Source organism: Cydia strobilella, chromosome 5 (assembly GCF_947568885.1).
Source record: "Cydia strobilella chromosome 5, ilCydStro3.1, whole genome shotgun sequence".
Lineage (NCBI taxonomy): Eukaryota > Metazoa > Arthropoda > Insecta > Lepidoptera > Tortricidae > Cydia > Cydia strobilella.
In genome coordinates, this window is record NC_086045.1 from 19,820,350 (window position 1) to 19,847,742 (window position 27,393).

The 27,393-nt window shown below is 41.4% G+C and overlaps 2 protein-coding genes across 2 annotated transcripts in view; one reads left to right on the forward strand and one right to left on the reverse strand.

Moving 5' to 3' along the window:
- LOC134741590 (uncharacterized) overlaps positions 1-3,692 on the reverse strand; it is a 42,286-nt gene extending 38,594 nt beyond the window's left edge. The window contains exon 1 of the mRNA XM_063674427.1: positions 3,517-3,692. The gene's annotated coding sequence lies outside the window, so the exon portion shown is untranslated. The remainder of the gene's footprint in view (positions 1-3,516) is intronic.
- A 697-nt stretch (positions 3,693-4,389) lies between these two features.
- LOC134741589 (uncharacterized) overlaps positions 4,390-27,393 on the forward strand; it is a 34,079-nt gene continuing 11,075 nt past the window's right edge. Inside the window, exons 1-22 of the mRNA XM_063674425.1 lie at positions 4,390-4,804; positions 5,330-5,435; positions 6,217-6,390; positions 7,040-7,146; positions 8,227-8,409; positions 8,834-8,983; positions 9,238-9,795; positions 10,343-10,495; positions 10,698-10,793; positions 11,024-11,194; positions 12,075-12,188; positions 14,281-14,380; positions 15,410-15,499; positions 15,859-15,955; positions 16,380-16,603; positions 16,888-16,998; positions 17,583-17,731; positions 20,386-20,477; positions 21,854-21,932; positions 23,373-23,449; positions 24,261-24,339; positions 25,577-25,670. Coding sequence (XP_063530495.1) covers positions 4,670-4,804; positions 5,330-5,435; positions 6,217-6,390; positions 7,040-7,146; positions 8,227-8,409; positions 8,834-8,983; positions 9,238-9,795; positions 10,343-10,495; positions 10,698-10,793; positions 11,024-11,194; positions 12,075-12,188; positions 14,281-14,380; positions 15,410-15,499; positions 15,859-15,955; positions 16,380-16,603; positions 16,888-16,998; positions 17,583-17,731; positions 20,386-20,477; positions 21,854-21,932; positions 23,373-23,449; positions 24,261-24,339; positions 25,577-25,670 — 3,139 coding nt within the window. The 5' untranslated portion in view covers positions 4,390-4,669. The remainder of the gene's footprint in view (positions 4,805-5,329; positions 5,436-6,216; positions 6,391-7,039; positions 7,147-8,226; positions 8,410-8,833; positions 8,984-9,237; positions 9,796-10,342; positions 10,496-10,697; positions 10,794-11,023; positions 11,195-12,074; positions 12,189-14,280; positions 14,381-15,409; positions 15,500-15,858; positions 15,956-16,379; positions 16,604-16,887; positions 16,999-17,582; positions 17,732-20,385; positions 20,478-21,853; positions 21,933-23,372; positions 23,450-24,260; positions 24,340-25,576; positions 25,671-27,393) is intronic.

The following is a 27,393-nucleotide window of genomic DNA, read 5'->3' on the forward strand; positions in this document are numbered from 1 at the left end:
TCAGTAAAGGCATCAGCTAATTCGATAGGTTAATAAGTATAGTGAGCTTGACGACAGCCTACCTGATTCTAAGATATATACCGTGGGTGCATTACAGTTGTTATAATTACTTTTCATATATTATAGTTTGGTATATCGTTACTTTGAATAACGTAATAAATGGCATACTACCGTAATACCTAATTAACGGTACACATAATGTAATTATTGGTATAATGGTCATGAGGCATATTTAAACTTCGTCTAAAATATATTGCCATAATTATTACATACTCGAAAGCATATTATATACCGTAAAGGTAGGTTAGCCAAATAACGAATAGCAAAGTAGCAACTAATTACCTATACATTATTTAATCAAATTATTTTCGTGTCGATCTGTCGATCGATGCAAAACAACAGATTGAAACCTATAATAAACGTAGATATTACATTTACATACATATTCCTTATGGTTATGACGTTCAAAAGTTACTTTATGTAAGTAGGTACCTAAGTGCTCGTCATTCTAGAAAACGACTTGTACGATAAGCCCTAATAAGTTCGCTTAGATGCTGATCATCTCTATAAAGACCTAATACAGTTGCAGATGGTGGAATACGAGCCATCGCAGGCCCAACATTAGCATAATTGGAGGCCAGCGGACCGGTTTACCACCGAGGTATGACGTCACCGCTGACATCACCGACACGCGAACTTAAAATAACGAAGCTTGGCTTAAAAGCTTTTTCTAAACGTTGGGTTGACAGGCGAAAGCTTATTTTTGTTGTGAAGAAGAGTAATTATCGGTTACTTTTGAAAGATAACGAAATTACGTGTTCATTTACGTAACTGATGTGAACTTCACTTGCATATTCGGTAAATAATGTGATGTGCTGCAAATTGCGATTTTTGCATTTCGAAATGCTCGGATCAAAATTTGGTAATAACATACTTCTTCTAATAAGTTGATAGGTAGTAATTGTTTCTAATTTGGCAATAACTCCATAAATGAGGTGTCAAATGACAATCTTGCCAGCTCTACTTGAGCCCCCGGGATTTTAAGAGACGATGGTAAGAGACCGGACGGAATGACTTATTCCGTGGAAGATGGGACGGGTGCTGGCAGGGTCTGATTTACCCACAGGCTATGTAGACACGCTAGGCCCGTGTCAAATGGACGGCACATCTGTTAAGGTCGGCGCGGCGGCAGAAGCGGCCGAAAAATTTAAAATGTCTAAAATACAGTCTCGGTGCCGAATACAATTTCGTACCTTTTGGCGTCGGGGCCCTTGGCTCGTGGGGTCCAAGCGCCCTTATATTTTTAATCGACTTTAAAAAGACGTGTCTATAGTCGGTAGTGCCGTGTCGGGATTATTTTGTTTTAGAAAGTTTTAGTTACGTCACTGTTGGCCCCACTGTCTTTAAGTCAGGATCTGATGATGGGATCCTGGAATAATCTGAAAAGAGGCATGGCGGCACACCCATAGTGAATAATTATAGTGATATATATCTATAGTGCATTTGCTCTTAAAGCACTATTAAGTTTGTTGAAGTGAAACTACTGATTACTAATCAGTGATTAGGTTAGGTTAGGTTAGGTTAGACCTACTTAAGGCACGCATTTCCAAAAAAGCCAAGAAACGATTGATAAAAGTGTTTATCTGGAGCATTGCGTTGTATGCGAGTGAGACGTGGACACTGAGACAAAAAGACAGAAAAAGGTTGGAAGCTTTCGAAATGTGGTGTTGGCGGAGGATGGAAAGGATTAGCTGGACTGAAAGAAAGACGAATGAAGAGGTTTTGAATATAGTAGGAGAAAGGCGAAGCTTATTAAATACCATAAGAAATAGGAGAGGCAAGATGTTAGGACACCTAATACGAAACGACAACTTTTTCCTTAACATCCTGGAAGGAAAAATTGAAAAGACGAGAGGCAGTGGAAAGCCTAGAATCACATACCTGAGCCAAGTAAAAGAGAATGCATCGTACGAGCAAATCAAAAGACTGGCTCAGGAAAGAAAGGACTGGCAATTACTCCACCGACAAGAGCAAAGCTCTTAAGTGATGATGATGATGATGAGGTTCTTTTTGTTAAAGATAGAAGCAGGTAGGTGAATAGCATACTTTCAGGTAGGTACCTACACCTGTACCTAAATGACGATTATGTGTGCTACGGGTAATCTTTAAAAACTTAAAACGATACGGATAGGTAACATTTCTACTCGTTCCTTCGTAATTCAAAGGTGCGGCTCTGCCACAAAACTCACTAGTGTTTTTATTAATTAGCCTGCCGACATAATCCAGCAACTAGGTCGGCGCACCCACTAAAACCCACCCTCGACCCTTGACCAAGTTGACCACCCCCGTAACTACATATTCACGAATTTTCACGAACATTCAAATTTTTCGTACGCGTCTACAATAAAATATAGACGAATTTATTTTCCTTTCATTTATTTATACATAAGGAAAGCCTAAACTTTTTGGCGCGAAAATTACCCAATTTGTAATACTTGAAATAGGTCACCTAAAAGTAGGTACATAGAATTTTAAACGTCAAACTTCTATGAAATTATGACGTACTTAGGTAAAAATAGTTATTTGTGCAACAAGAGAGAAAAGTTGGTTTTTCTTGCGAGTGTTTATTTTGAGTCCCGAGAAAGCGAAAGATTCTATAATTGAATTACGAGCGAAGCGAGTGATTCTAAGTTAGAATCTTGAGCGTAGCAAGGGACCCAAAAACAAGAGATGTAAAATAACTTTGTTCTCGTGTTTCACATATAATTTTTCACCTCAGTAGTGAGAACAAATTAAAGGCTAAAATGTGTTTCGAATTACACAGAATAATACAGAAACAAACAAAAAAACTAATTTGTAATACAAGTATGAAGTGGCAGTTCATGGCCTTCACTAAATTTTAAGCTACTTTGTACTTTGTGACGAAAGTAGGCTTGTTCGAGCTGCTGAGGTGAAAAATCAATTACTTATTTATCTATGTATTTTTGTGAGTATCACCGTATATTAACTGGAAATAACAGCATCCGCAGTTAGCCAGTTATGTAAGCAATATTAATAGCAAAAAATCTGTAGTACCTACTTAGCTTTTAGCGGGTTTAACACACAAAATAATATTTGACCACTTTGACTGATATAAACATAAACTGCTCCGAAGTTGGATAAAAAACAAACACCCAAGTATATTTTTGTAGGTAACTAAGTAGTAAAACCAATACCTACCAACCAATGAATGAAAACTACTTCGCAGGTGCCTATAACTTCATTTAGCATACCTACCCAATTGATTAAAGCTGCGCACTTATTTTTAATCAAAACTGAAGTCTGATTTCGGACTGTTATGTTCATAGTAACAGCTCAATAAATTCAATATTATACCCACTCATGCTGAGTGATTGTGACAAAATTATTATATCAACTAAAAAGTAGAACACAACACACCGGCTCCGCTACAAATCCCCAAGGTGGTTTGTAATTAATCAAAAAGAAAGAAACAAAAATTATATAAATATATACAACTTACATGCCGAAATAATTACAAAACCCTCTGTTGGACAATAATTCACTGATTACACTTGTTATCCACGGTAACTTTCAGTCACAGAAAAGTTTATTAATTACAGTCTACGTGTGATCAAAATTAAATTTTCCGGTGAAATTGATAACACAACCATCCACTGATACAAACTAACGAGAATGAGTTGAAGTTGAATGAGCATAAGTAGGAACGAGACAGATGCTTGCCATAGTTGTCATTTCTAGCTCTACGCGCTCTCTACAATGAGCTCTACAGCACTACAGCCGACAGCGGCAGCGTGCAAGAGTGCAAGGTGCGAGAAGAGCCGAGCGTTCATGCGTTGCGCTTATTGTGCTAACGGTACAAATTTCTAAATGTTCGAGTAGATACATATTTTATAAATAACTTGTAGTTTTTAACGCTAGTAATTAATTATCACAATATCTGAAATAATATACGTTTTATCTATCTATCAATATTAACTTCACTCAAAGAAATTATTTTCTTTCTTAAATCTAAAATTTATTGTTGAGCGTGCTAATTTCTTCCAGTCTTCTTAAACGAGTCTGTGAAACCATAGACAAGAAATGGAATGTCAAAAATGACATCGTCTTGAGTGATGTGCAAATATCAATTGAAACGTCATATCGATATCGTAATATTTGTTTCTAATTAAATTAAATTAATTATATATTTATCATGATAAACGTTCTCCGTAAATGAATAGTCATTGTGGAAATTACATTTTAAAGTAAATAAGTATTTTTGTGCCATAATATGTGCTGAGATGTGTATAATACATTTTGAGTGCATCTAAGAAATCTTTTTTTTGTCGGTCGATATTGAATACACAACACTACATTTCTGTCGGTGATTGATTGTGGTGTATGGTGTATTTATTGTATTGTTAAAATTAGGAATTATTTTAGATTTAGTGTGTTTTGGAATTATAAACTTCGAGTAATCGCCTCTTTAGTTTCTCAATAACTTATAAATCGGAACGCAAATCGTCGTGTATATGTTTTTTAGAATATGATGTGTAGATGGCTTCTCACCAAGATTGTACTTTCGGAAGTATCTGCGCCGGCCTATTCATAAGTTTTACATATATTTTTGAAGTCTTGATGCACTTAGCTGAAGGAAATCTCAATTGTTATGGCTCCTGGTAACAACGAGCGGCATCCGAGTCACACGGGAACTATTCCGAAGACAAAAGCTCGGAATAATTGTAATGTTCCGCAGGAGGCTGTGACTCCCACCAGGAGGGATATGGCATCTAACCTAGTCTCGGTAAGCGTGTTCAAAATATAAATATTAAGATCAGATTACCTTTTAAATAGTCAAGGTTAATCAAACTTCAATATAAAATATATTACAGCCTCTAAATGCAAAGTGGTGCTCAGTTACCATGGGTGATGTTTATTATTTTCGCCAGCTGTGACTGCCTTCATTGTTGATCTACAATCTGAAGTTGCTCCTGTGGGCATGAGTACCCACAGGTTTTATTTTTAGATTTTTAGGAGAAACATTATTTTCTTGGCCCACCGCCAACTTGCGTAGTGTGGATGGCACACAATTAGTATCTACTCTTGAGTTTTTTTAATTTACCTAGATTTTCTTCATGTAGTGTTAGTTGTGTAGAGAACTTTGAAGTCCTGCTTATAGGACTTGTCTTTAATGGGTGGTTGTTTTTCAAAATTCTACTCAAAGAAGGTGCGTGTTAGTTAGTTGTATTCACACATGACAGAGAAACTAGGTTCCTGACATTGAATGTATATATATTTTAAACTATAGTAACACTAGCTTAAATTGTAGACATCCCTTGACTGGGTCCCTGTGTCAGAATACAACAGCAGAACAAATTACAACCAATCAAGGAAGCAGACAAATAATACATCGGACCAAGAACTTAATGACTTAGGTAAGTAATGATACCTGCTGACATATTGTCATCTCCACATAGAGCTGTCTTTTGACACTTGTCAGATCGTATTTCTTTAAGCGTCACATGAACCTGCCGCCATAAAGCCACTACTGTATTGTCAAAGTTACACTCATTTTAAAATTACATGAGACTGTATGTAAAAATTCTATTTTAATTCTATTCTAATTTATTTTAGCAACCTAAACTAGTAATAGGCATAGACACAGGGCAGACATGGCTATACATCAAAAATCACTTGCGTTGTGTGTCACACAGCATGCTTCCGCAAAAGGTCATCAATCTGCTCTCGCGGGGCGAGGTAATTCGAATCGGGGGCCGGAGGGGGGGGGGGGGGAGGAAGGGGTGCATGAGAGTGTAACTTTGATTGTATGGCGGTGGCTAGGTTGATAGGTTAGGCTCTTAGACTCTTAAAGTATAACTTTAGAAAAAAATTATTTATTAGTTTTATGTAAACACAGTTTTGTTTTAAATTTTGGATATTTAAATAAATATGTAACATAATATGCCACTTTTAGGTTGCTGGCTATATTTGGAATTTTATAATGACGAAATTAGAACTAAAGACAAAGCTCTACAACATTTATTCAATAAAAGAAATCTACTTTGCTACCTTATGCATGGATATTCCCAGTGTATAATAAATTAACATTTTCATTATACTTTACAAGACATTAACATTTGCATAAGACTGTTCTGATGCATATTCAATACTTTAACAGACACTAAACCTTCCTAATAACAACTAATGTCATTTTAGAAAATTCCGTATCATTTGAGAGTGGATTCGGAAGGTTTGTCCCGGTGAGGCCGCAGCCGCGCGCTCTGCCGTTGAACGTGCAGAACCGTGAGAACCTGTCCAATGAGCACCAGGACGACGCCAGCTCCATGTCCGGACACACCCTCCACCCTTATGCACATCAAATGCAGAATGGTAGAATTAACCTCGTTCACAGGGTGGTCCATAATGCTAAATATTTTATCTATTCACAAGACTTATGACTCCCCATAGTTCTTCCTCTTTGAAAAATGTCCAAAGTTTGCTTACAAAATTTCAGGATAATCAGTTGAGTGATGCAACCTGTAGGGGTTCATCCACATATTACGTCACAGCAACAGGGGGGGGTCCTATGTAATGTGTGATAAGGGGGATCTAAAAATCTAAATTTTGTGTGATGTAATTAATTAATTAATTTAGTCAGACATACGAAAGTATTTTTGCCTAATCTGATACGGGCACTCCTCGCTCGCGCTTCACTCTCACTTGTTCAATATTAGTAAACAGTAAATGTATACAGAATTCTAAGTGTCTAACAAAACCAATGTTTGATAGTGGAAGGTCACAAATCATGTTGTCCCTCCCTAACGCTTGACATCTCTTTCTCACTCTAAACTGTGCCTTGTGTCGAGCGCGCCCTAGCAATTAAGTGATATACCATGCTTTCTAACTTCTAACACGCTGTACCCTTGCCTTTTGGTAGCAAACAAGTCTACAGCCAGCCTATATTTATGCAATAATGGACCACCCTACTAAACATAGTCATTGAGATAAGTCATAAGTTGAAATACCCCATTTTTTGTAGGTTTAGTTCCTCACTCCAATCATGCAAATCATGCTGCTGCAGCAGTCATGATCGTCAACCCTACCACACCGAATGCGGTCACTGCAAACATGTCTCAACCTTTCAATGTGAGTATTAACAGCTATTGATTGTGTATGTATGTGTTTTTATCATCATCACAAGTATTAGATTTAGTGCAAGCTTGCAAACTTTTTAACTTGAAGGCAAGGATCAGATTTCTGTTCGCCTGCTTCTACCAAAAATAAACCATTAGTCCACAGGCTGTAGTTTCAAGATTCCTGGTTTAGGGGGACTAGGAAGTTTTATTATGTTTTGGGTTTAGGTTGAGATTTCCTCGCTTACCTACTAACTAATGTTGCTCTTTGGCTCTTTCTAAGAATGTTGAAACTTTAAAGGCCTTGCGCAAACTGGCGGAGCACAGCGCAGATCACTTTCAATTTATCAATGTATATTCTTTCCTATTTTAATTACATACAGGTATTGAATTTGAATGCCCTGAGACCGACCTCGGAGCATCACGGAGGATTGAGAGTAGCGTTCGTAAGCGACCCGGGTAGAAAGCTTCAATATAAGGCTGTAGCTAATATTAAATCACAAAGAGGGTTATATCTGGGGGCACGGCCGTGCCCCCGCCAAAACGAGACAAAGGGCAAAAGGCAGTGCATATCTTTTTTCGGCACGTTTCGTCGTATTTTCGAACCCTTCGAAGCTTCGTCTTGGACAATGCTAGAGAGCTGTAATTTTTTGTGTACCATGTACTCAGTAGACTTATCAAAAACACCAAGTTTTATAAGGCTAGCTATTATAGTCGAATAGTAAATTTTTTATAGATACCTTAATGTATAAAGCCAACATCTTGGTCAAAAGTATAGTACGGCTTGGCCGTTTCGTTGCAGTCACATAAACACTCACTCGGTGGACTTGTTGTACAAAGTACAGAGTAAAAGTCTTGGTACCTACTACGGGATCTGATAGCTTTTTAGTGTAAAAGCTTTATGCGCCTAGTCTTGGGCGCGCGCAACACTTTACATGAAATGTTTTTGGTGGGATTAATTATGTTCCTCGCATTTTTATGACATTACGCTACCTAGACTATTATAATACTAGGAGTATTATATTAAGACAAAAAAAGATTAACAGATACTGAAAATAAATTTGTAAATTAATACTACGCCCTTTATTTTCAGGCGCCTAATCAAAACCGAAAGAACTTGACAAATAATTTGAACCCAGCGAGGAACAATTTAGACGGAAACCATTCGAGCCACAACAACGCGGCGTCCTCTAGGCCGGGCACTAAGACCGTCAACCTGATGAACAACATGTATGACCCGCAGGTCAGCATGAACAACGTCAATGAGAATAACCATGTAAGTATCACTCGTACCCCGGTTTGAACCCAGCGAGAAACAATTTAGACGGAAATCATTCGAACCAAAACAACGCGGCATCCTCCAGACCGGGCACAGACCGTCAACCTGTTGAAGAACATGTGCGCCCCGCAGGCTAGCATGAATACTATTAATGAAAATAACCATGTAAGTATTCATAATACCCCGGATCGACAGGTATGTACAATTTCGTTTGATGTTTATAAAGTGGGAGGGCAAATGAAACCTAATAAGTCAATGTCGATAAAATTATGACGTAAGACAGGACCGTTATTATTCGTTATAATTTTCATTATTTCCAGAATTACTTGATTCAGTGTCAGATATTTACAGTTGCAATAAGAATAAATCAAAGTGGTTTGCAGATAAATAAAGAAAGAACTGACACTCTTGAACCTTTTAGGTTCACAGGGAATCAGCCAGGGCGTTAGGGGAGGCAATAGTGGCGGCCTGCCCCGACACCGCGGCCGTGGAGCGGCGGCTCGGCCAGATCCGCGAGTACATCCGGGTCACGTCGTCTCTCGTCGACACCATGCGCAACTCTGAGGACGAGGTGAGACCTAAATATAAGTTAATGTTACATTTTTTATAAAATTAATGAGCAAACTGCGTTAGCGTGCAGCGGGGCGGAGCGTTCGTAGTAAACAAATGCAAAAGTATGCGAACGGCCTCAGTGCTGCTCGACGCCACGCCGAACGCTCCGCTACACGCTTGCCACTGATACCGTACAATAATCGTAGAAGCCATAGCTACAAATAGTAATTAGAACACATAAGCCAAATTTATTTTATCAAATTTCTAATTTAGGCTTATATTGAGCATACGAAAGAAGAATATGACGAACTGGTAGAGATGGTAATGAAATTGAAAGAGAGTGAGACGAAACTAGAGAAAGTGTTGAATGAGGAACCGGATAATGTGGAGGTACCTGCCGAAGAAGCAGACGCTGCGGCGGCGGTGAACGAGGCGGTGGTTGACAAAGAACTGCCCACTGAAATCAAAGAGGATGAGCCGAGCAACGCAAGCAAACAAGATGGTACTGCTGAATGTACCACACTAAAGAAAGTCACTAATCTAGAGAATGAACAGTTGAATAAAAGCTTGCAAAGTGTGAAGAATTGTAGTGATCATCTAATACCAGCGAGCGACTTAGGCGATGCACCCACCGCGCCCGTACCGTCGGCACGTAACTACCCCGAAGACGATACAGTGGAAATCAAAGAAATTGAAAGCATTCCGTGCGAGGAAATAACACACGACCGTCACTTGAATGAGGTGCTGCGTAAAAATATTATTTCGTGCGTAGAAAAAGTAGCGATCATAGAAGAAATGAAAAATAAAAACTGCAGTAACATTGAGGATCAGGTTACTGTTGATGTTTGCTGTAAAAGTGTGTTTGTCATGACGAACAATCCGTAGCATGTGGATGTAAAACTCAAACCAGAAAATAACCATCTCTATTACTATTCCTTTCATAATCACCAACAGCCATTTGTAACTGTCTACTGTGTGAAAGATTTTTTGCTTCCTAGCCTACTTATAGAGTCTAACGGTTTTAAATTAGCTTTAGTTAGCCCTTCTAACAGAGCTTACCTAGTTTTTCTATATTTATCTGTGGGTGAATCAACTTTTTTTGTCACTCGTTGCCATGATTATGGTCACCTGGGTCACTCTTTAAACCCTGGTTTTATGGCATTAAAATTAAACAACGTGGAATAGCCTGTCCTCTTTTTCTAAAATCAAGTACGCCATAGTGAGACTGGGGCGAAGATAACCTTAGAAAGTACTTAATAGTTTGTTACAAGGGTTTTTGTATACAAACTGTGCTACTATTGTCGCAAGAAATAGTTAATTCACCCCTTTACAACTGAAAAGTTTTTTTTTTTTTTCAATGTTTTTTAATGTTTGGCAGGATGTGGTGGTTCGACCCGTATCAGTTCAGAGTAACGGTTCAGCTTATAGCGAGAGTGAACTTTGGCAGAATGAGATAAAAAACAAAATGGAGCTGTCTCAACGCCGTTTGACCGCTTTAAAGCAACAGCAGAAGAGACTAATCAAGTACCAGGTTATTACATGTTTTTTTTAAATATTTGTTATTATTAGATATAAAATTACATTTCTAAAGGGTCTTTTGTATTAAATTACTCCAATTAAATTTGAACCATTGTAAATTCGAATAGAGCTGTTTTTGTTTTGACCCACATGGTTTAATTTTAACAAAAGAGATTCAACCTTATTTCCTAACCTTTCTACTATTTCTATCCTAGGAGGAAGCCAAACAACAATTAGAGGAAATCAACCGAGAGCGACAGTCTCAAGAAGCCCTTCCGTCGACTTCCCATGACAACTTTGGTGGCATACAGGTATTTATCATTATCACGGGTATCTTGGACGGAATACCCTGTAAACTAAATGAACTTACGTAAATTTTGACGTCGGTCAATGACAGTAGATATATATTTTCTAGTTTTTATGTAATTGTTTTATTGCGCCCGATCTGCTTTTATGATTGTTAATATGACAAACAGTCCTTCCTCGTCAGATATTACACATTCGGTAATGCCAAGTGTTAATTCAAAATAATAATCTCCAGAATCACCAAATGAACGGCAACTACAATCGCATGTACGCCGCGAACCAAATCGGGGTGGCCACGACACTGCCCCATTCGAACGAGAACGTCGCGAGCCGCGCGAACAGCGAACACGGACACAACCAGGACGACAGGTTCTCGCACCGCGACGCGAACATCGCGAGCAGCGAGGTGAGTGATATAACGAGTGGACACCACGGCCAACTCACGAACGAGACAGAGAGTGGCGTCAACAGCGAACACGGACAACGGACACAACCAGGACGACAGGTTCTCGCACCGCGACGCGAACATCGCCAGCAGCGAGGTAAGTGATATAACGAGTGGACACCACGGCCAACTCACGAACGAGACAGAGAGTGGCGTCAACAGCGAACACGGACAACGGACACAACCAGGACGACAGGTTCTCGCACCGCGACGCGAACATCGCGAGCAGCGAGGTGAGTGATATAACGAGTGGACACCACGGCCAACTCACGAACGAGACAGAGAGTGGCGTCAACAGCGAACACGGACAACGGACACAACCAGGACGACAGGTTCTCGCACCGCGACGCGAACATCGCCAGCAGCGAGGTAAGTGATATAACGAGTGGACACCACGGCCAACTCACGAACGAGACAGAGAGTGGCGTCAACAGCGAACACGGACAACGGACACAACCAGGACGACAGGTTCTCGCACCGCGACGCGAACATCGCCAGCAGCGAGGTAAGTGATATAACGAGTGGACACCACGGCCAACTCACGAACGAGACAGAGAGTGGCGTCAACAGCGAACACGGACAACGGACACAACCAGGACGACAGGTTCTCGCACCGCGACGCGAACATCGCCAGCAGCGAGGTAAGTGATATAACGAGTGGACACCACGGCCAACTCACGAACGAGACAGAGAGTGGCGTCAACAGCGAACACGGACAACGGACACAACCAGGACGACAGGTTCTCGCACCGTAAAACAGTTGCGGATTTCACGTTTTTCATTAATTATGTGTCGTTGAACTTGTATAATGAATGAACATTATAATATTAATGATGGCCAGGAGGCGTTGGGCGCGAACAGCGACGCGGAGGACGCGCTGCTGACGGAGCGCGGCCGCGCGCTGCAGGCCAAGCTGCGCGAGCTGCAGCTCAAGAAACAGCACATGGAGAACCTCGTATGTATCCAACCAAGACCGAATATACACAGCCGAAGCTCTCAGTTCATTTTTGACTTCGAAAAACGTTCCATTATACTAACAGTTACCAGTTATTACACTGAGTGTTATCCCTTCTCCGTAAATATACTCCGCCCGCAACTTTGAATATACCCAATTTTTCGCTATTAGAAAAAGTTGGGATTGATCAATATAAGTTTTCATTAAAATAAAATTCTATGTGTTCAAAGTCCAAACCTCTTGTCCAAACACTCGCACAATTCTATGTGTCTAAACACTCGCACAATTCTATGTGTCCAAACACTCGCACAACTATGTGTCCAAACACTCGCACATAAGGCTGGATGACAAATTTTCATTAATAGTATCAATCGATCAGGTTTATTTTAAAGTCCGTCAGTTGTACTTCACTCGCGAAACGCTTCTAACAAAACGATAAGTGAACGTGACGTCAAGTTCACTGAGAGCCCATTTTGTATGTATGGGCAAAATAAGAAAATTGCTTTTTTGTCGGTGAAATATTGCGTTTATGTGTATAGTTGCTGTACAACATTTTTTTGGATATAATGTAAGGAATGGTACCCTTAATTTTTTCCTTTTTGGAAGTTGAAAAATTACTTAAATTTTGAAACTTTCAAGTCCTGTATTTTTGTATTATTTCCATATATTATTTTAATATCTACATTATTGTGATAAATTACACATTTGCTATCTATGTAACTAGATTTTGTTATAAAATTCAACATGTGTCATCATCCCTATTCTATGTCTCCAAACACGCACCATTCTATGTGTTCAAACACTCGCACAATTCTATGTGTCCAAACACTCGCACAATTCTATGTGTCCAAACACTCGCACAATTCTATGTGTCCAAACACTCGCACAATTCCCATTGGGTCATATTTGAGGTCTTGTCAGAGTTCCACAATGCCCGAGCTGTTCTGGAATTTTATCCTCTTTTGTTTTTTTTTTTTACGTGGGGTAATGTATTTAGGCATTTCGCCTAGCCGGGGAACTAGGATGGATATGTCGGACTCGTGGCCAAGGGGCCAAATGCCGACTGGCTCTAAGAACCTGTAAAGATTCGATTCGAACATTTATTTTTAACTTTTATTAAATAATAGATAAGAGTTTTTAAATTCAAAAACCAACTGGGACTCGTCGCATAAAATTATACATCTCATAATACAAGCGGACAGCTGTCTTTAATTCCTATTAAAGCAAGCTCGGTTCTCCATACAAACGTAGTTCCGCTCTCATTTTAAAACGACTAGCTAGATTGCTCTGAAACTTTGCACTTACAATAGGATAAGGTATATCTATGTCTGTAATTAGTTCATGTAGCTTCAGACACCATAGTTAAAATAATACAACGAATTTAAGTATTTCATACAAAACATGTTTTTGCTCTATTTCGTTTGTTTTATAAACTGGAGCTATATAAACTAATTTCAGACCTAGATATACCTCATGTCAATGTATGTGCAAAGTTTCATTACAATCCAACACGTACTAGTTTTAAAATGAGAGCGGAACTACGTTTGTATGGGAAGGTGTAATGGGGTTGGCAGGTCGAAATGTTTAGCAGATACACAGAATAACTAATAGTACTACCGTAGCAGATAGCGCCAGCATAGCTTGCCCTGTCAATCCCTAGAACTGTGTCAAATTTTTGTTTTCTTAATGCCCTGGATGCCAGCCCTTTAAGCCAAATCTCATAGAAAAAGGGGCAAGCTATGATGGCGCCATCTCTGCAAACCTTTGACAGTTGCCAACCCCATTCGGCCGAGCTTGCCGGTGACTCTTAATTGTGAGGCCATTTTAAATTTGGAATTCTAACTCCACACTATGTTACGCAGGTAGTGTATGATTTCATTTATCATTCGTTCTTTTCGCCTCTATTAATTTCGAGACCTATCCGATCCGGACCTAGGCCGGGCGTCCATACAACGCTGTCCCACCGGATTGCCTAGTTTTAGAAAATATTCTACAGGAAAGAAAAACTTCCGAGTAGCCTAACCTGTCTGTTTGCTTTAATAACCACACTAGAGGTAACATGATAATCGTATGTTTCACCCTACATGTCCAGGTGTCAGAGTTTCAAAAGCTGCAGATGGCGACGCATCTCGGCTCCAACAACACATACTCGAGCTCTGGAGAGGACAGCGCCGACGAGCCAACAAGGAAATGTACATATCTTACCGCCTTTATTTTAAACTTAGCAAATCTCTGAAATACATTTATTTAACATCATAAACATTTGACAATACTTTAATAGTACATTTTACAACTAGTGTGAAAAGACATTTCACACGTGTTGTAAACGACGTTTTTTAATACAATTGCGAAAAAATAATAAATTAATATATCATTAGTAGAATCATACCACCAAACCAAACCAAAACCAAAAGTACCTATACAGCCCTTGATAGTTGAGCTGCCGCAGCCCGCGATACCTTCATACTCGTGCGCGCCCCGGCCGCGGCCGCCGCGGGCCCGGCGCGGGTTGCTCAACGACACCGAGGAGTAACGAGTGAGGCCCCAGTACCTGCTCAAGCTAAATTATAGGTACATAAAAACTGCGTTTCGAAAGTATAGTTTGGAACTAAAAAGTAAAAAGCACTAGTTCGAGAAATTGAGCTTCTCGCACGCTACGCAGCCACAAAAAGTACCACTTTTTGAGCAACTGTATTAAAAAATAACACATACAACACAAACTAGCTGCTAAAAAGGATAATGCCACGGCAAGCCATGATGATGATTAACAGTGGGTACCTGACTTAAAACTAAGCTACAACTAAACCACAGATTATATAATGGTTCTTACGAACAGATACTTATCTCTCAAAGAAAACGCAAATACCTACCGTTTTGATACCTACACAAAAATACAATGGAGTGACCTTCAGCGCGCCGCTCCCCGCACCGCGCGCACCGGCACAACGCTAGGGTTGCCGACGCTTCTTTCAAATACTTAGGTATCTTAGGTAGATATCTAACTATAAATGTGTCATAAAAAACATTACCTACATCTTTAAAACAATTTAATAGTACCTACGCAGCTTGTGTGTCGGCCACGGCGACTGCCAGTGCAATGGTTCAATGTTCAATGTCAACAATATTTATTCATGAACAATAAAAAAAATTCATGCTTACCTAGGTATAAATAAACTTATAAATGTTTCATTCGCTTTGTATTGATATTCGTTATGTTACAGGTAACAAATCGGGAGGTAATATAAAAAACGAAGACCCTTTTAAGCTCATGGAAATCAAAGCTATAAAAACAGCTCTCCAGAAGACTAAAGGTATGTTATTTTATAATTATATAAGTAATCCTTCTTGAGCTTACCGTGGGGCTTAGTCAATTCGTGTAATATGTCCTATAATATTTATTTATTATTTATTTATAATCTGACGCATAATGTGTTTCGAACTTGTAACGTAACCGGACTAGAAAACAGCAGGACATACGACCTTCTGTTCTCCTCTACAATTCACATTTGTCAACCGATACCGATTCTCGTGAAATTCGTTATGTCGATATTATTAAATGGTCGGTTTAGATTCGGAAATTTTAAAAACTGGCGGATATACATAGCTAGTAATAGTTGAATAAAATTCTTATATGAGTGTACGATGATATTAACGCACAGTGTGTTTTCAGATCTGATGCGGTCAGTGGAAAACTACGAATCGGACCATTTGTCCGGGGCGCACGACGATTCCTTCCAGATGCCTAGTCACTCTAATATAAACGACAAGTGAGATATCTCTGTTTAAACTAAAAAAAAAATACCTTAGCATATGAACGCCTGCAACTCCATTGGTGTTACATCGCGTTGCCGACCCTTTAAAAACCTGTACACTCCTTTTTTGAAGAACTCCTTACTGTAGCCCTTCGGGAAAAACTCTGCAGGGAGCTCATTCCATAGCCGGAGCATCCGCGGGAGGAAATTCCTTTTAAATCGCACAATCCACGACCATTTTGGGTTCTAGGGTGTGAGGATAAACACCCTGCCGACGGTGAGCGGTGACGTGAAAGCGGCCATTGCGTTGGCATCAACAATTCTTCAGAGAGCATTAGTACTGTTGAAAGAAAAGATAATTACAGTCAGCGCTAACTTGTATCAACATTTAAAATAAAAACTTATTACGTGTTACGTTTTTGATGGGATTCTTTTACAGTAAATCGGAAGGCGGCGGCAGTATCGGCGGCTGGTCCAACGACGGTAGCGTCTGTCGCGTGCGCAACTCTCTGCCGCAGCGGCACAAGTTCACCAACGAGCAGCACGAGCAGCAGCACTTGCAGCAGCAGCAGCACATGCAGCAGCAGCAGCAGCACATGCCGCACTTGCAGCAGCAGCAGCACATGCCGCAGCCGCAGCACATGCCGCACCCGCAGCAGATGAGTGAGTTCACCGACGAGCAGAACTAGCCAACAAGTTCGATCGATGAATGAAAAAAGCTTAAACAGAGTGTTGTGCGCACAAGCCACGCACACTCTCACATAGCCTAGATTATTATTACTTAGGAACAATATCTAGAATAAAGCCGTGCTTATTACCTATCGCTTTTCTTAATTAATGTCCCACACTACATGGCGACCCTGCCAGGATTCGAGGATGCTTCCTGAGCGAGTCCTTTACACTCGTTAGTTATGTATGATACATTTGATCTTGTTTTATCTTTACAGGCCACGAGTCGAATATTGCGTCTTTGCAAGAGTTAGCTCAAGAACTTCGCATGGAGACGGAGAAGATTGTCGGCGAGAGAACTCGTATCAAAGACATGCTCTCCAATAAGGGTGAGTTTATTAAAACTACTTGTGCACGCGGCTCTTCCTCCGTGTAATTCTCTCTTTATATTATACCCAGAGAGCCATTCCCAGGACTTGTCTATAATCAAATCTTGCAGGGTAAATAAAAATTAGTCCCACTTTCTATTATTCGATTGAGCTGAATTATTACTTAATTATGTAAGTTAAGTGACAATGCAATATGCCGTCAAGCTGATCTCATGATGCAGACCGGAGGCGGCCATACGGACTCTGTAATAGATCACCGCAACGACCGCAACCTATTGTATTTGGGTTTGTTAGAATTGCCTCGATAAGTACTATAATACAAAAATTCTGAGGTGATTTTTTCGGCTCAAACCTTTTGGTATAAACTTATATGGTTCCAATTCATGTAACAGCTAATTCGGAGGTAACAACTCCGACCATATAAGTAGAACTGCATAAAAGAAACTATGCCTTTTGTTTATCAAATTAAGGTTTGATCCAAAAAATCACATCAGACAGTTTCAACTGTGGTTGACTGTTGAAAGAAAAATTCAGTCAGCGATAAAAGCTTGTATCATTTTTTGTTGACAAAAAACTGATTTCAGAGACGAGCCGCAAGCAGAAGATGGTGAACGAGCAGGCGTCGACCAGCAGCGGGTGGCACGCGGCCGGCCCCGCCGAGCGCCGCCAGCTGCAGCTGCGTGCGCTGCTCGCCGACAAACAGCGCGAACTGGACAAGCTACTCAACAAGGAGGTACCGACACTTTCAGAGACGAGCCGCAAGCAGGAGATGGTGAACGAGCAGGCGTCGACCAGCAGCGGGTGGCACGCGGCCGGCCCCGCCGAGCGCCGCCAGCTGCAGCTGCGTGCGCTGCTCGCCGACAAACAGCGCGAACTGGACAAGCTACTCAACAAGGAGGTACCGACACTTTCAGAGACGAGCCGCAAGCAGGAGATGGTGAACGAGCAGGCGTCGACCAGCAGCGGGTGGCACGCGGCCGGCCCCGCCGAGCGCCGCCAGCTGCAGCTGCGTGCGCTGCTCGCCGACAAACAGCGCGAACTGGACAAGCTACTCAACAAGGAGGTACCGACACTTTCAGAGACGAGCCGCAAGCAGGAGATGGTGAACGAGCAGGCGTCGACCAGCAGCGGGTGGCACGCGGCCGGCCCCGCCGAGCGCCGCCAGCTGCAGCTGCGTGCGCTGCTCGCCGACAAACAGCGCGAACTGGACAAGCTACTCAACAAGGAGGTACCGACACTTTCAGAGACGAGCCGCAAGCAGGAGATGGTGAACGAGCAGGCGTCGACCAGCAGCGGGTGGCACGCGGCCGGCCCCGCCGAGCGCCGCCAGCTGCAGCTGCGTGCGCTGCTCGCCGACAAACAGCGCGAACTGGACAAGCTACTCAACAAGGAGGTACCGACACTTTCAGAGACGAGCCGCAAGCAGGAGATGGTGAACGAGCAGGCGTCGACCAGCAGCGGGTGGCACGCGGCCGGCCCCGCCGAGCGCCGCCAGCTGCAGCTGCGTGCGCTGCTCGCCGACAAACAGCGCGAACTGGACAAGCTACTCAACAAGGAGGTACCGACACTTTCAGAGACGAGCCGCAAGCAGGAGATGGTGAACGAGCAGGCGTCGACCAGCAGCGGGTGGCACGCGGCCGGCCCCGCCGAGCGCCGCCAGCTGCAGCTGCGTGCGCTGCTCGCCGACAAACAGCGCGAACTGGACAAGCTACTCAACAAGGAGGTACCGACACTTTCAGAGACGAGCCGCAAGCAGGAGATGGTGAACGAGCAGGCGTCGACCAGCAGCGGGTGGCACGCGGCCGGCCCCGCCGAGCGCCGCCAGCTGCAGCTGCGTGCGCTGCTCGCCGACAAACAGCGCGAACTGGACAAGCTACTCAACAAGGAGGTACCGACACTTTCAGAGACGAGCCGCAAGCAGGAGATGGTGAACGAGCAGGCGTCGACCAGCAGCGGGTGGCACGCGGCCGGCCCCGCCGAGCGCCGCCAGCTGCAGCTGCGTGCGCTGCTCGCCGACAAACAGCGCGAACTGGACAAGCTACTCAACAAGGAGGTACCGACACTTTCAGAGACGAGCCGCAAGCAGGAGATGGTGAACGAGCAGGCGTCGACCAGCAGCGGGTGGCACGCGGCCGGCCCCGCCGAGCGCCGCCAGCTGCAGCTGCGTGCGCTGCTCGCCGACAAACAGCGCGAACTGGACAAGCTACTCAACAAGGAGGTACCGACACTTTCAGAGACGAGCCGCAAGCAGGAGATGGTGAACGAGCAGGCGTCGACCAGCAGCGGGTGGCACGCGGCCGGTCCCGCCGAGCGCCGCCAGCTGCAGCTGCGTGCGCTGCTCGCCGACAAACAGCGCGAACTGGACAAGCTACTCAACAAGGAGGTACCGACACTTTCAGAGACGAGCCGCAAGCAGGAGATGGTGAACGAGCAGGCGTCGACCAGCAGCGGGTGGCACGCGGCCGGCCCCGCCGAGTGCCGCCAGTGCAATAATAGTATTTTATACAATCGTGATATAATAGAGAGCTTTTCAGTCGAGTACCGTGTTTAAGCAACGAAGCTTGCTGAGTTGCTTAAGTTAAGGTACGAGATTGAAAAGCTTGATTATATCACTATTGTATACAATACTTTTTCTACGAGACAAAAAAATAATAATTATATAGGTAAACAAACCAAAAGCTAAGATACGCGAGCTGCCGCGGCCCGCGATACCTTCATACAGTTCATACCGATGCCCCGGCCGCCGGGCTCGGCGCCCCCGGCGGGTTGGTCAACGACACCTCCTCGTAACTCATGAGGCCCTGGTACCTGCTCCTTGCTAAATTCAATTTTAAGACAGTTTTTTTCTCGATTTTGGCCACCGTAGCCTATGGAGACAACAAGCAACGCAACGCTAAGTGGTTTTCGTAGGGTATGGATGTTGCTATATGAAGGGTGTCACATGCGCGTTTCTGACTTATGAAGCAATTGTTTTTGCTACAACATAAAATAAAATGTTTTTGTTGGCCAACCAATCACAAAGCAGATGCATTGAATCGAGTCTCCTCGAAATGTATGAAGTTCTATTTTCAAAATTTTATAATTGACTAAACCGTATCGATAAAATTCTTATGCTCGAGTCGGAAGTGCCATAGACTATCCAACGTTGAAAAGAGTAAGGTTGTAGTGTTGCATGTGAAGTTGTAATACACAGATTATACTCGACGAGTAGAAAAATAAATATTATAGTACAATTTGTGCACAGATCGAGGTCGAACTAGGTACTTCCAGTAATAATAATAAACTGAAATAGATCTCATATACTATACTAAAGAAAAAGTGACGACAAGAGCAGGACAATCTAGCAAGTAAATTATTTTAGAATTTATTTCCCACTTTTTTTTTCAGAAAGTACTATGTGGAAATGCAGAAAGTCAGAAGATGATGGCGGACTCGTGTACCGGCTCCATCATTACTGGTATCAACCAGTCCTACAATAGGTAAGATTCGGTTGGTCTTTTATGGATACTATGATGATAATCATCTCGAAGTATTTTACAAATGTCGCCAGCATAGGGTTTGCCTGTCAGGACTACGAATAGTGTAGTTTTTTTTTATTTTATGACCTGAATCCCTGTAAGCTTAATAGCACCTACTCCCACAACCTATGCTGGCGCCTTCTATACAAGCTTTTCACAATTGCCAACCTTATTTGAGAGAGAAATAACTTAAATTGAAAAAAGCCCTACGTTTGTATGCCAAAAAATCCATTTCATGACAAAAATGCCTTACATCATTTTGGAACAGAGCTGATACTCTTCACACTGCTGGATGGCTGCAAGGAAAATCGCTTTCACGTAAAAAAACCGCATCGAAATCAGTCTATCCGTTGGAGAGCTACGATGCCACAGTCAGACAGACATTGGCGTCATCAAACATATAACACCCCTCTTTTTGGGGGGTTTTAGTTTTAGTCGTGCCCCACTGCTGGGCAAAGGCCTCCCCCAATTTCTTCACAAATCTCTGTGCTATGTCTGGCCACTCCTTTAAAAAGGTAGCATCTGGTAGTAATAATTGTGTTTTTCATTCATATACAAAATTCCATCATTTTCAACCCCAGCAAAGTTTTTATTTTATTGCAGTGAGGATGTCCTGATTTTTTCTGGCTAATGAAGGAAAACATTTTATTTCCAAGATTGCCTCTTCAGTTTACACAATACCTAAAAAAACCTAGAGTTAGTGACACATTGACTATTCGGCAACCAAAACAGTAATAATTACATTATATAGGTATTGTTCACTGCTTATTATCCTAGCATTATGGAAAAAGAGAATTATTTTCTAAAAAGATCGGCACGAGAAAATTACAATGTACAATGAAGGACTGCACGGCACTGCCTGTGCCTGAAGTGGCAACGTCGCACGCAACGTATTAGTACACGACATTTTTGACACACACATACGTAAAATTGATGAAAAGATAACGTTGATTTATACATGATTTCTGTATGAAACTAAGTTTTTCTATTAATTTAGCGCAAACGAATATTCGAAAGTAGATAAATGCAAAAATATTTATGTCGTAATATTGTGTAGTGACTTAATTAAAGCTGATTGAATTTTGTATGAAAATCGAACCACCTTAATAAGTCCACTATTGGCATCATATCCCGAGAATTTTGTTTATCTGGTGTAATCCAAATCCAAGTTATGAGGGTTCAAATAAACGAGGCAGTGCTTCGAGAAAGGTAGGCAGTGCCCGTGCGCTTCGCTTGGCTCATCTTGGCGGGGGCACTTACCGTGCCCCCAGATAATTATATCTTTTTGATATAAGGCTTTAAATAATAATAAAAAATAATGAATTATGCTATTTCAGTGAACAAGAAGAGCCCGATTCGCGGTCGGAGCAGATACTTTTGGACTCTCAAAACTCCAGAGACACCGACAACTTCAGGGTATGTAACATTTGACCGAGTCGTGAAGCTCGTTTTAAATTCCCTATCTTTCTCAAATATGCGCTAAATATACTTCGTAGCGACCCATTTCTTATTATCGAGCATTTTTTTGAGACTAGACTAAATAAAATTTACCTCGGCCAAAATAAGAATTATCAGCCTGGGATTATTAAACTGCTTCGCATTGCTCGCCCATTCATTTATTACGAGTATATGCTCGAGATTTGTTTGCAGTTTTGAGATATTTATTTAACGAACTCCAGCTCCAGGAGCCATCCCTGTGTTCTAAGTGAATCCGAGAATAGTACATTGTGCAACGTGGGGGGTAAGTGAAATATTGTACGACAGCCGCAGGCTGGAGTGAATTAAAGAGTCGAGTAACAATATTCTTACCCCCGGAGTTACACACAATGTTTTTCATCACACTTGCGAAGAAAAAACTTAATTTTAAGCGAAATCATTCTTAATTACGGTGACATTTCAAACATTCGTCCGCCATATTGAAATAAATTTTTTGGTAGTTTAGGCATCGAAGGCACCCACAGACCCATCGACATTCAGCCAGCCACAATTGAAAATTGTGTGAATATAATTCTAAACGGCTATAAATTAATCAAATGAAATATTTCTAAGCATAAACAACAAAAATAATTTATAACCGTCAGTTATAGCCTTTTTTTAGAAATCATAACTCCCGCGGTAACAATATAGGCCTTTGTCCTTCAGTACACCTGCATGAAATAGGATATTTTTTTAACAAGTGTGATGAAAAGGAATTTTTTTTGTCCTATCGCTATGAATATTGGGTCATTGGTTATAGATGTAGGTATGCATGCACTGCTACGTAAGTTCGGGATTACGTCGATCTCATGACTCATGAGACATTTGCCTCGTAGATGTAGTGTATATATGTGACGTTTTTAACCAAAAGGTACCACATTGTCGGTAGTCGATAAGGTTGATTTCAAATTGAAACTATAATGGAAATTGCGCCTTATGGACAACCGACAATAAGTACCCTTTTATTTGAAAATGACACATAGAATATATGTTATTATTGATATCAAAGATAGATATAACTCCGTAATAGATGGATACAGTCTAAGGAAAACACGTGCCTCGAAAATCACGAAAATTTGATTCTCGATCAGATGGCGCCACTAGTTTTGGCCTACACTCGTATAGAGGGCGTTGACTGTTTCGTTTGTTATTTATAATTTTAACGCATACCAGTGAAAGAACATGGGTCAAAATCATATAAAAATAATTAATGCAAATAAAAAAATCATTTATCCATATTTAAATACATTTTATCGTATTTTTATAAATATTTATTTTTAGTTTTAAAGTGTGTCGACAGATGGCAGTGAATTTACTGGGGTTACAAAATTTACTATGACAGTACCGCTCTAGTATAAGTTACTCTATGTTGATATGTAGGTGTGCGGGCAGGGAGGCCTCAGCACCGCCACGCTGCCGTCGCGCCGCGCCAGCGCCTGCTGCAGCGACAGCGACAGGTGACACACATACACACATGCCATTTACACTTGATTATAACGTGGAATAGTTCAATATTAAATAGTTATTTATACAATCGTCATATAATGGAGAGCTTTTCAGTAGAGTAAAGCTTCGTGGCCTTATTGGGTACGAGATTGAAATGCTTGATTATATCACCATTGTATACAATACTTATTCTACGAGTCAACAAATATAATAGGTACTTTAAACTAGTAGAACCATATAGGTAAACAAATCAAAAGTATACAACTAAGATACACGAGCAGCCGCGATACCTTTCCCGCGACGCCGGGGCCCGGCGGGTTGGTCAACGACACCTTCTCGTAACTCGTGAGGCCCTGGTACCTGCTCCGCGCTAAATTCAATTTTTAGACAGTTTTTTCTGGATTTTGGCCACCGTAGCCAATGGAGACTAACAAGCAACGCTAAGCTGTTTTCGTAGTCTATAGATGTTGCTATATTAAGGGTGTCACATGCCCGTTTCTGACTTATGAAGAAATTATTTCTACTATACAACCTAAAATAAATAATTAATTTGAGCTATCGTTTTGTTTTGTCCTCTTGACCGCGGCGAGCTGTGATTGGTCAATTTCATTATAATCATTATAGTTGACTAAACCGCTTCGAAATAAATATTACAGTTGAGTTGGGAGCCCATACAAGAAAAGTACCCAATTACACTTTGGTATACGAAATCTTAATTCAACCATTACAGTCGACGAGTAGAAAAACTATAATTTTGCGTTAGCACCCTCATAGCTGAGCTATTCATAACATTTTACTTTACGATTGTAATATTTATAACAGCGCATCGCGGACCAAATCGAACGCGAGAAGTCGAGCTCGCCGTAGACAAACCCAAGATCGTCTGTCTGAAGATAACAATGTAAGTGACACCATTTGTGACGTTTTCAACCAAAAGGTTACCACATTGTCGCTAGTCGATAAGGTTGATTTCAAAATGAAAGTATATGGAAATAGCGCCTTGTTGACAACCGACAATAAGTACCCTTTTGGTTGAGAATGGCACATTTGTTTCGACATTTACAGGTTCTTCTCATTTTCAGATTCACGAAAGCTGGCACGAATTGAATTAACGAATCTTTCATTGTATGAAAGAAGAGCCAACATTTTATTGGTTAATGTGATACACACATAGATATTTTCATTCACTCATACATTCCATTCGTGCCAGCTCTTGTAAATCGACCTGTACCAGGCCTATACAATCAGCTCTAGATTTAGCCTGACCGCAGACGTTCGGAATTTTTCGTACGGAATGACATGTGCAAGCGAGACAGCGCTATACATTCGTAGAGCGACGTCCCGTCCTGTCATTCCGTACGGAAACCGATTGAAAATTCCGTGTGTGTGCGGCTAGGGTTATGCCTACGAATCTCGTCCCGCCGGCGGTACAAAAGCCAGCCAGCTCACGCACGCACTTGTCTTCGTCACGAACACATAACACAGCTTGTAGTGTGGATATCAGAAACAACAAAACAAATAAAATATACCGTTTTTACTCTTTTTTTTAAATACTACGTCGGTGGCAAACAAGCATACGGCCCGCCCAATGTTAATAGGGGTCTAGTGATATTTGGCTGCGGTTTTCTGTAAGGTGGAGGTACTTCCCCAGTTGGGCTCTGCTCTAGATCTGGAATGACATCCGCACAGAGCGAGATGTCATTCACAGTGCCCATACCTCTCCTTCGGACGTAGTTTAAGGTTATACCCGGGTCCGGACGTAGTTTAAGGACATACCCGGGTCCAAAAAACCTCAGGCCTCAGGGGGTGGCTCAGTTGGCAGCGCGCTGGAGTATCGATCCAGAGGCCGTGAGTTCAAGTTTCACCCAAGGCAGAATTTTTTCCACTTTTAAATTTATTCTAAGCTTAAGACGTTTCGGCTTGATAAAAAAAAAACAAATAAACCGAGGGTTCCGTACTTTTTAGTATTTGTTGTTATAGCGGCCACATAAATACATCATCTGTGAAAAATTCAACTGTCTAGCTATCACGGTTCATGAGATACAGCCTGGTGACAGACAGACGGACAGTGGAGTCTTAGTAATAGGGTCCCGTTTTTACCCTTACCCTAAAAATAAATTATTTAATTGTGTCTCCAGGTACCACAGTCGAACAACTCGAGCCATTCATTGAGGCACGAGCCCAGAGCGGAGCCCTCAAACATCAACTTGGTCCCACCTATTTCTCAAAATGGTAAGTATCAATGTGAACTTGTATAATATTAAAAAAAGTGCCATTTTCAACCAAAAGGGTACTTATTGTCGCTTGTCAGTAAGGCGCTATTTCCATCAACCTTATCAACAAGCGACAATGTGGTACCTTTTGGTTGAAAACGTCACAAATATTAAGTGGGGTGCGAAACTCCTCGCATCGGGCAAACTCGGCTTCGTTCGTCTCAGCATTGCTCCGAGCAATTATTAGGGTTGTCACAACTTGACGTCCCTTTGCGTGTACGACCACAGATAAGATAATGACTTGAATTTTGACAACCCTAAATAGCCGAAAGGGAGTGCCATATATTAGAAAGGGACAGCATGATTCGACCCTGAACCGCTGTCAAACTTCGTTTTTGTAGGAAGTTTCCTTCCTGTACGGCAGTACTATTATTTATTCTGTGGTAGCATTCAACTAAACCTTAAGAGAGAAAAATGGACGATCGCCTCTCCATACAAACGTGAAGCACAGAATAACTAATAGTACTACCGTGGAGTACGTTTTCCTCCCTGGATATTGGTATTATGGAAAATATTTTTACATAATTTAATATTGTTTAGCTATAAATACTTAAATACATAGAAAACACCCATGACTCAGGAACAAATATCTGGGCTCATCACACATATAAATGCCCTTGCCGGGATTCGAACTCAGGACCATCGGCTTCACAGGCAGGGTCACTACCCACTAGGCCAAACCGGTCGTAGAGTTATGCCCCTTCGTTTGATTTTCTGATTATTATAAGTTAAAAGAGCGGAAAACAAATTCCATACAGTGTTTTATTAAGCCAACTCGTAATACTTAAAAAACATTTTTTTTTTAAAGTTGGATCTTTTCATATCAAGAGTGAGTGGACATTTCTTAGGTTTGCATTCCACCTATCCAGTTTATTTGTCTAATGTGGTAATGTGCATTGCGTCTCACTCTCGCACTAAGCAAAGTTTGAGACGCAAATCGTCGCTATACTTACTCAACCTCATATCGGTAACAATCATTTGATGGAAATGTCGCTTTTCTTTCATTCGGAATACGGGTGTTTTTGTCATCAAATGAGTGTTGCAGATACGAGGTTGAGTAAGTATAGCGGCGAAATACCCATTGGACAAACAAATTGGACATATGGAATACCCTTAGGTAAGCGTGCTCCATCCTAGACCACATCCGCACTTACCTTAAGTGAGATTGTGGTTAAATGTGACGTTTTTAACCAAAAAGGTACCACAATGTCGGTTATCGATAAGGTTGATTTCAAATTGAAACTATAATGGAAATTGCGCCTTATATAGAAATACAGACTTTATTGGTAAATATAAACAGTACATTTTACACGTCATAAACTTAACACTATTGAGTACTTAATTATAACCTTATCATTAGATATAAGTAACAAACAAGTAACATTACTAGTAGTAGTAGGTAGGTACTAGAACCTGTTTTCGAACGGTGCTGGGTCAATTACTTACCGGCGCACTCGTAAAGTCAGCAATACGATAGTATGCCTGATCTATAAGAAATGATTTAAGTTTCTTTTTGAATATCGCATCGCTAGTCGAGTCTTTAATGACATTAGGTACGGAGTTGTAGGCAAGACCAATATTTAAGGAGCTAAAAGTTCTTCCCCTGCCCTGCTTGTACATATATGAGGTTGTTAAATTTGTCAGAAAACACCCAGATCTATTTCCTCTACATGATGCCGTTC